General features: G+C 46.5%; 2 protein-coding genes and 1 long non-coding RNA gene across 3 annotated transcripts; 2 read left to right on the forward strand and 1 right to left on the reverse strand.

The window, feature by feature from the left end:
• Nucleotides 1–1,404: 1,404 nt before the first annotated feature.
• On the forward strand, nt 1,405–3,716 carry LOC147980847 (uncharacterized). The gene is made up of 5 exons (XM_087513623.1): nt 1,405–1,859; nt 2,589–2,745; nt 2,957–3,007; nt 3,107–3,199; nt 3,376–3,716. The coding sequence occupies exons 1-5, from the start codon at nt 1,696–1,698 to the stop codon at nt 3,451–3,453; spliced, it is 543 nt and encodes a 180-aa protein (XP_087369749.1). The 5' UTR covers nt 1,405–1,695; the 3' UTR covers nt 3,454–3,716.
• A 231-nt stretch (nt 3,717–3,947) lies between these two features.
• On the reverse strand, nt 3,948–7,667 carry EMB2421 (FAD/NAD(P)-binding oxidoreductase family protein). The gene is made up of 11 exons (XM_087513622.1): nt 7,461–7,667; nt 7,212–7,294; nt 6,972–7,107; nt 6,390–6,886; nt 6,238–6,285; nt 5,784–5,958; nt 5,558–5,670; nt 5,371–5,467; nt 5,000–5,219; nt 4,676–4,838; nt 3,948–4,585 (listed from the first exon to the last, which is right to left on the reverse strand). Exons 1-11 carry the CDS (start codon nt 7,660–7,662, stop codon nt 4,172–4,174), a joined length of 2,148 nt encoding a protein of 715 aa, XP_087369748.1. The 5' UTR covers nt 7,663–7,667; the 3' UTR covers nt 3,948–4,171.
• LOC147980849 (uncharacterized) lies at nt 5,344–7,963 on the forward strand. The gene is made up of 2 exons (XR_015598703.1): nt 5,344–5,559; nt 7,382–7,963. It is a non-coding gene; the product is annotated as an uncharacterized LOC147980849 (long non-coding RNA).
• Nucleotides 7,964–8,633: the final 670 nt, after the last annotated feature.

Consider the following 8,633-nt stretch of genomic DNA (forward strand, 5'->3'; position numbering starts at 1 on the left):
ATGGGAAGTTGCGTGCTTGCTACGAGCTTAAGACGCATCGGCATCCGCTACACCTTTCGATGTACTTCTGTTGTTATGACGTATCTCTTGCTTTTGGTATATTGTAGTGAACTTATTGTTGTGCACAACCATTTGTATGCTATGAATGGGGTCTTTATGCCTTTGTGATCAAATAGAATCTATCAAAGGGCGGCTGCTCTGCTCTTTGTTATTTTGGATTCTGACTTGCTTCTGTTATATTAAACATCTATCCTCTATAATGAATGTATAGTTGTGAACCTTCTATCCTCTGTAATGAATGTATAGTTGTGACTCTATTGACATGGGCTATTACTATTCCTTGCTTGAGTCTTTATGATGTCCAATCAAATAGCAATCTATCATAGGCAGCTACTTTGCTCTTTTTTATTTTGGATCTGGCATTATGTCATTATTTAGAATTAGGCATGCTGCACCTATGGGATGGACCAGACAATGCGCCAAGATATGTTGGCAACAATTACATTATCTATAAAGACGATCTCATATTTGATTACTCTTGCAAAGATTTGTACTACCTCCGTCTCGGTGAATAAGTCATTCGCGTAGTTCTAGGTCGACGATTTAATTATCTAAATATGTATTATATGTGACAAAAAATATATATTTAGAAACTACATCCGTGTAGAAATCCAGTGATATACTTTTCATGACATATAACACATATTTAATTTCTCAAATCGATGACCTAGAACTACGCGAATGACTTATTCACCTAGACGGAGGTAGTACTTTGTTTACATCTGGATAACGTGTCGAGCCAGACACCACCTGTCAGCATCAAAATAAGAATATGGCGCCAGAACCTGGATTACTACTAACTTAGCATTACCTGTTTGAACAAGACATTGAGACCGGTACTCTTGCGTCAAGGCGCGATCCCGACCTAGTGATGATAGGGGCACGCGTTCCTGGCCCGGCTCTCACAGCGGCCGCTCATGCAGTTGCCATGAGAGCCGGCCGACGCTGCGGATCCCATGATTGGGGCGGGCCATGCCATCATCACCTTGGCACCGTCGCCGTCGGCCGAGGTCACCGTTCCGTTGAGTCGTTCTCCAAGTCACGCAAAGCGTGCCTGCCTGCCTGCCTGCCTGTCCTTTTTTTTCAAACAAAAGGCCATAATAAGCTAATTAATCACGGACCCGCCCGCCGCCACCGGACAAAACCTCGAGCTGATTGTAAATTAATTGGCGGCAACGATGGCCCCACGCCACATGCAACTCCAACCCCATCGCCCCGGCCCCGGGCGGGCATATTCGCCTCCACCCCACCCCTGACCCGCCAACCGGCATCGGCATCGGCATCAGCTGCGGCCGCTTCCCCTGCGATGCCACCCCCGACCCCCCAACCCAATCATCTCCGGCAGCGTCAGCATCACCTCCCCAGTTCAAAAATACACTCGGCAGAGCAAGTTTATTAATCAGTTTCCTTTTTAATTAATTTCTAGAGCGAGATAGGGGGGAAAGGGGAGGTATAAGTAGGGCGAATCGCCGCCCATGGGCGCACATAATTTTTTGGAGTAGGAGGGAGGGAGGGAAGGAAGGCTATAAATTTAGTGCTGCGGGTATATAGGGGGATCGCTATAAGTAAGCGCTCCATACCGGGAATAGCCGGCCGTCCGACCGTCCGTCCGGGAGGAAAGAAACGGAACCAGCCATGGGGGACGGTGGTGGTGGTGATGGCGCCGCCGCCTCCTCGTCGCCGCCGGCCGCCGCGGCCTCCCCGGGCTTCTCCTACCTCGCCGTCTTCCACAACTTCCCCCTCGTCGCCGCGCTGCTCGGCTTCGCCATCGCGCAGTCCATCAAGTTCTTCCTCACCAGGTAACCCAACCAATCGCTGGCCGCCAACGACGACTGACGACTCTTGCTCTGACCTTCGCTTCCACCTCCTCCTCCCCTGGACGGCGCCTTCTTTGGCCGTGGAATTGCGGCCACAGGAGGAGGGTCAAAGTTAGTCTTCAATTTTCACAGATTAGAGTGGGGAATCGTTCAGGGGAGATCTGGTTCAGAATGCAATTCCCTCCGATTCTCTGATTTTGCTCTGCTCCTTGGGGATGCTAGGCTGGAGAATGCGATTCCCTCTGGAATTATTTAGTTGCGTCTTAGGGGGAAAAAAAAGAGCTGGGAGCATAAGCAAAATCGCCGTAATCTCTTCAAATTAAGCATATGGTTTGGTCGGCCCGTGCCTGTTCTGGGGTGGGTGAAATTTGCATTTCTTCAGCTTGAACACATCTAAACAAACGTTGCAACTCACATATTCTCTGACTGCGTGTTTCGTTTCGTTTCCATTCAGAGGCCCTTAACCATGATCACCCAAAAAAGATATTCATACGAGACAAAAACAAACCAATAAATTTGGGCGTTAGCATGATCTGACATGATCAATGGATTTTGTGATTAATTCCCCATTACACACTTCTGCGCCTTTATTCGCACTATCAAATAAAAATAAAATACACACTTCTGTGCTTGTTAATTGTTGCAGTAAGTTTTCATAGGCAGATGCTGCTGCAATAGGTCTGATGTGCATTACTTCTTGACTGAATGAAGGTATAAGGAGAAAAGATGGGATCCTAAGCGGCTTATCGGCTCCGGTGGCATGCCGTCGTCGCATTCCGCGACCGTTACAGCATTATCGGTAGCCATTGGCTTCCAAGAGGGCTTCGGCAGTGCCCTCTTTGCCACATCAACGATATTCGCAAGTGTGGTAGGTTATCCATCTCGTCCCATCACGCATCACCTGTTTGTTTATGAAGAAAAATAATATGTTGCTTCTTCCTGGACATAAGCGTTCTACCATTAGTTGGACATTAAAATGTTGAGTGCAAGCATCGTGCAGGATTTTTATACTTAATTTCCTGTCTGTTGATTCATGACGACGAGGTCTTTGAGTTTCGATTTTGTCACTTGATTGGCAGGTGATGTACGATGCTTCTGGTGTCAGATTGCATGCTGGAAAGCAAGCAGCGGTATGTAACATCTGCTCTGATTTTTGTGATTATATATGCTTTGATGTTCTGAGTTTTGTAATTATGCTGCGCCTTGTCCTGACCTTTTCCATTCTTTAGGTGTTGAACCAAATAGTCTGTGAACTACCGGCTGAACATCCCTTGGCTGAAACAAGACCATTGCGTGAACTTTTAGGCCATACCCCGACCCAGGTCTGCTCAAATGTCCTTTTCGTTGTCCATTTTTAGTATAGTTTGGCAGTTCGAAAGCGATGCCATATTTTTACCGCGATCACCCGGTCGCCAGCTGAGCTCATTGCCCGTTCTGGGAGGTTTGCCCCTCCATGATCGTACCAGAAAACTTATTGCCCACTCAAATTTGCTCGCAGGTTGTCGCCGGTGCGGTGCTTGGGTGTATGATAGGTATTGCAGGGCAGATTATCATTGCAGTGACAAGTGTTGTATGATGCTGCTGTGTCTCAAGGTGCAGGAGAATTGCTAGTGTTCTCAGAGACCTGAGAAGAAGAAGCTTCTCTGGTGTTTCTGTGACTTAGGTATCGGTTCGATGTGTAATGATGTGCCGTAGTGCTGTTGAAGATTGAATCAAGTTTTGATAGCACCTAAGTGTATGTTCAGGTGATGTTCTCAGGCTTGATGTACATATTATCTATTCGATAACTTCATTGCTATGGTGAAAGCTAGAAAGTGGCTGCATCACTAGTTATAATGACTCGCTAATTTTGTTCTTTACGCTTGTTTAGATAGGGATGGCTCGGGTTAGAATTCATGGGGTTTAGTGCATAATAAAACTCACTTTTTGGGGGGAAGATATGGATCTGTATCCCGATTCCTGGGGTTCAGTGTACAGTGTAACAAACAAATCACAACAAAAACACTTGGTCCAAACACTCCCTGTTGATTAGTACAAGAAGCTGACAGCCAACATATCTAAAGCATGATGTAACAAAGATAATTTTATTCACATTGATGTAACATCTCCGGGAAGTTCATGTCAAATGTATGATAATGTAACCAACATGTGTGAGAAGATATCAACAAACAAACCTGACGGTCATGTACATGCAAATAATGCAGCATGGAACGGTTAATGTCCACGTCTAGTGGCCGAGGTTCTAAGTTTGACACTTGAACCCAGTCAGTTAATGAATGTATATCTGGGCATTCTTACACCTGGGGCCTATTTAAACTCAAAATCTGAGAAAAGACTTTTCTAACGTCTGCATAAGCATCTCTCACCGTTTCAGGTTCTGTTCTCCATGCTATGTGCTCATCAGGCCTAACCAAAATAACACTTCTATTGCTTACCTGACACATCTCCCACCACGAGTTGGCAGATGCCCTTGGTATTTCCTCGACATCGACATAGTTTGTCCAGGGAGCCAGCTCGGACATGCTCCCTTTCACTCCCTCGCCCCCTGAACCTTGTGGCCACATGACGCAAACTTTGGCTGATAACTCGAATTCATCTGTTATCCTTAGCATGGCCCGGGCAAGCTTATATGACTCTTTCAGTGGTGCGATAATGATAACAAACTCAACTTTATCCCCACTTACTAGGTCCAGTGTTGAGAACATGCCCTGTAAGAAGTCATCACGCCCACGGCTTACACAAAGGTACATGAACGGCTAAAAAAGAATGTACCAATTATAGGGGTCAAAGGGTCGAACCTCACTCGAAGCAGACAGTGGTCTCACCAGCATGTGTGGTAGCCGTGAACCAACCTTAGCAGATGGGATGTACTCTCCTGATGACCTCTTAGAATGCTTCTGTTTTTCTGCTTGATAAGTGGTGTCAGCACAATCTTCAGCAACTAGGGCTCCTTTTTCATAGCTGAAAGTGCACAGTAGATCCAGGTCAGAAACTTGCCTATTTGGTGAGAACATAGTATTGTCTCCGGAGGCGGTCTACTCATGTTGTTCCATCAAGTAAACTCAAAAGGAAGATAAACAGTAAAGTTGTTTTGAAGAATCATTCACAGTACAGAGACTAACCGAAAGCCAAGATCCTCTGCAGGGAACTGCAGCTGTAGACTTTTTCCTTCATCAAGAATACTTCTCAATCTTGCTAGTCTCAAGGATCCAAGGGGATTGTTCTCACTCAAAATGTAGTCCGAGACTTGTGTCCGACCAATGGAAAATAATCCTTCCAGAACCACCTTCTGTAAATTTCTTGGAATGATTGATCCTAGGCTGCTGTTGATTACTCTGTGCACTGATAGAAACATGTGAGGGATGCGTATAAGGGGCAAGTTACAAACATTCAACTGTAATCAACCATAGTTGTACATGTTGTCAATATTTACTTTTCAAAGAGAATAGCAATAAATTGTGCACAGCCCTCTTGCAGGAGCAGGGTACTTTACCTGAGTTTGCAATGGTTGGATCAAGGCCAAGGGTAGCAGGAATAGACATTGCTGCCTTGAAGTTTTCCAAACTAAGTTCTGTGTTAAAAATGGCAACCTGTCATAAAGAAGCATGAATGCTATTTCAGTATATTTGTAGCAGAGATGTTAACATTGACGAACAGAAGGCATGCAAGGAGAATCTAACAGGTTTGCGCTCTGACTCATAAGTTTGTATAATTGATGGGTCAGCGATGCCATTTAGAAGTAAACACAATTTCCAAGCCAAATTATGTGCATCCTGAACACCAGTGTTCATTCCTGCGAAAAGATGTCAGGAAGTGCACATCTCTTTATACATTTGAACTTCAGATACATAATAACGAGTTCAGCATGGTAATATTGCAGTATCAAATTTGAAAATAACTACTAACCAAAACCACCAGCAGGAGGAAAGCGGTGAGCAGCATCACCAACTAGGATTACACGATTGTCGCAGCCAACATACTTCTCTGCAACTTCAGCATGCATTGCCCATTGTTTTATGTCTAAAACCTGAATATCTGCTGGCTCCCATCCAACCAATTTGACAATAATTTGCTCGCACACCTAGAACCAAAGGGGAAATACATACGGGGGAAAAGAGTAAGGAGGCGTGTAAATATCGGCATAAAATTTACTCTGCAGACTAGAAATCTACAAAACAAGTATTTCAGAACTGTAAGGACTGCAAATAAGTTCTTGAAAGAATACTACAGAACAAGCATTTCAGAATGACAAGGCTATACAGACTGGGTGCCGAAGATAATTTTTAGTAGACGTTCACAGGTGAATGAGGTGGGAAATGCCAAAAACTAGAAATTGAGAAAAATATTCAACTGAAATCACCTTTGCACTAAAATCCTCAAACATCTGCTGAGGCGGATAAAATGGAACCTGAACATGAAACAGGAGATAAATTAACAGCTAGATAACTAATCATCCTACTTCCTTCAGCATAATGGGCATCTTACTCACAACAGTCTGCTAATTTGATATACCTGCAACACAAATTCCCCATGCTCCAGGTCATGTGCCACGAGCACACCAATTGCATCGGGGTTGAAAATAAAGAACAGCATGCCAGGCCTCTCACTAGATAAATACTTTCCAAGATCCCTGCTCACAAAATGAACACTGACCAATTTCTGCAAGTCCCTTTCACCTTTCATAGATATACCAGCCAACTCACGCACTTTACTTCTTGCGCCATCTGCCCCAAGAAGAAGGCCACAGTGAAGCTTCCTCTCCTGCATCCTCCCCCCATTGTTAAATGATGCCCCAACCAGAATGCCGTCATCGGTCAGCTGAATGGAGCTACACTCGTGTCCCATCAGTATCTTGTTTTCCAGCAGCAAATCTTGAGCGGAGCTACCGCCAAGCTCATCAGGAAAGCACGTCTGAAAGCCAACGTCATCCAGTTTCTTGAGTAGCAAATCCACTAGCTTGTACTGCGAGAAGTGTGCGACCGATATAGGACTAATGACCTTGTCAAAATCTGCACAAAATAATCGTCAGCCGGTCAATGTATGCAGCGAGGTTCAGAACATCGCGCATGCAAACACTTCAAGAACTAAACTCACCTTCCTGCTTCATGTGATCAACTGAACCGAGAATGGTTCCGGAAAGCGAGGTACAGTACACGAACTTCCTCCACAGGTTCACCTGCGGCTGAGCCCTCTCGATGTCCCCAGCCAGGCCGTCGAACTTGCGGAAGATCTGCCAACACCACCCAAACCTATGAAATCACCACCCACACAACACACACGAAGGGCTGAAATGGCAATGTTGGGGGTGCGCTTGGCAGATAACTGATAACACACCTCCATGGTGCGGTTGTTGATGAAATGCGCCCGGGGGTGCCTAGTGAACTCCATGCTTCTCTCTAGGACCGTGCATTTGATGCCTGCGAGGTTTCAACAAAATGAAATGTCAAATTTATCAGCTGAGCTCCGATTGATCCACTGAACATCTGATTGGGGCGACTTCGCAGGTGCTCACAAACAAATCCTCGCCCCACGCCTACCGAAGCGCGAAGCAGAGCATAGCTCGCGGAGGCTGGCGGCGCTTACCGAATTTGGCGAGGAGGAAGGAGAGGGCGAGCCCGACGGGCCCGGCCCCGACGATGACCACCGGCAGATGCGGCGCGTGGCCGCCACCGCCGCCGGCGAGGGAGGAGAGGAGCGGGCGCTGGAGGCGGCGGAGGCGCAGCCAGGAGATGCCCCTGCCCGCGGAGAAGAGGCGCCAGCCTCCTCCGGCGGCGATCGACGGCATCGTGGCCTCGGCGGTGGCCGCGCAGGCTGCCGCGGTCTGCGAGAGGGGGTTGTGGGTTTAGAACGCGGACACGAGTACGAAAAAGCAGTTGGGCCGATGGAAGTTGAGCGATTGCGTGTTCGGTAGCCCTCTGTGGCAGGAAACTCCAGACTAGTCACAATGGGGTAACTTACACTAGTTTGTCTTAAAAAAAAAATAACTTAGACTAGTAACATGCATATGTTACTATATTACTACATCTATAGTGAGGAGTAACATATGTATGGTGTCATATAACACTTTATTTATTAGGTTGTAGACTCATCTTGTCTTGATATGTGTGATGTTACAATAACTAGTTATGTTAGCACATGCCCCTCTTTCCTTATTAATTACTCGCCACCTCATCTGTTCGCCTAAAAATGTGCGATGTTACTGCTGGAATTTTGTCTATTTTGGGCCTGCCCAATAGCAGTTTTAGAAATTCCTAATAAATACTAAAGGACCACTTAGCCCATTTATGCAAGGCAAGAGGTGGTACAAAAGTTTAGTCTCACATTGCTAGTTTAGTGGGGGTTGGACCTCCTTATAAGGGAGGTTCTTTCCCCACTTGTACGAGCATGAGAACAAGAGGGATATCCACGTGCGCTCCTCCTCCGCCGCCCGCCTCGCCTCGCCTCGCGCCACGCCACTTCATGGCGGGTTGTGGGAATGAGCCGAGCTGATATCTAAATTTTTGCCACGCACTACGGGTATACGAAAGGTCACACGGAAGCTGAAAAGAGTTTTTGCGAAAGTGGAGTTCGAATACGAACGGTGCAGCCCTTCGGCTGCTGGCTGTTCGCTTCGCCTTCGTCTCTTCGTTTCGCCTCCCGTCGCTGCCCTCTCGTCTCCTTCTCTCGCGCCTATAAAAGAAAGGTCGCTCCTCCCAGAGAGACACACCAGAACTTCTCCTTCCTCTCGCCATCGGTTCCAATCTTTGAGCTGCTGCT

The sequence above is a fragment of the Triticum urartu genome, chromosome 3A (genome assembly GCF_056163025.1).
Source record: "Triticum urartu cultivar PI428250 chromosome 3A, HENAU_Tu73, whole genome shotgun sequence".
Classification (NCBI taxonomy): Eukaryota; Viridiplantae; Streptophyta; class Magnoliopsida; order Poales; family Poaceae; genus Triticum; species Triticum urartu.

Excerpts from the sequence above, each read along its gene's own strand:
- LOC147980847 (XM_087513623.1), top strand. The coding sequence starts at position 1,696 with ATGGGGGACGGTGGTGGTGGTGATGGCGCCGCCGCCTCCTCGTCGCCG. Across the intron at positions 2,746-2,956 it reads CAACGATATTCGCAAGTGTG|GTGATGTACGATGCTTCTGG; the intron begins GTAGGTTATCCA and ends CTTGATTGGCAG. Across the intron at positions 3,200-3,375 it reads TAGGCCATACCCCGACCCAG|GTTGTCGCCGGTGCGGTGCT; the intron begins GTCTGCTCAAAT and ends ATTTGCTCGCAG.
- EMB2421 (XM_087513622.1), bottom strand. The coding sequence starts at position 7,662 with ATGCCGTCGATCGCCGCCGGAGGAGGCTGGCGCCTCTTCTCCGCGGGC. Across the intron at positions 5,468-5,557 it reads ATGAGTCAGAGCGCAAACCT|GTTGCCATTTTTAACACAGA; the intron begins GTTAGATTCTCC and ends TCTTTATGACAG. Across the intron at positions 5,220-5,370 it reads TCCAACCATTGCAAACTCAG|TGCACAGAGTAATCAACAGC; the intron begins GTAAAGTACCCT and ends TGTTTCTATCAG.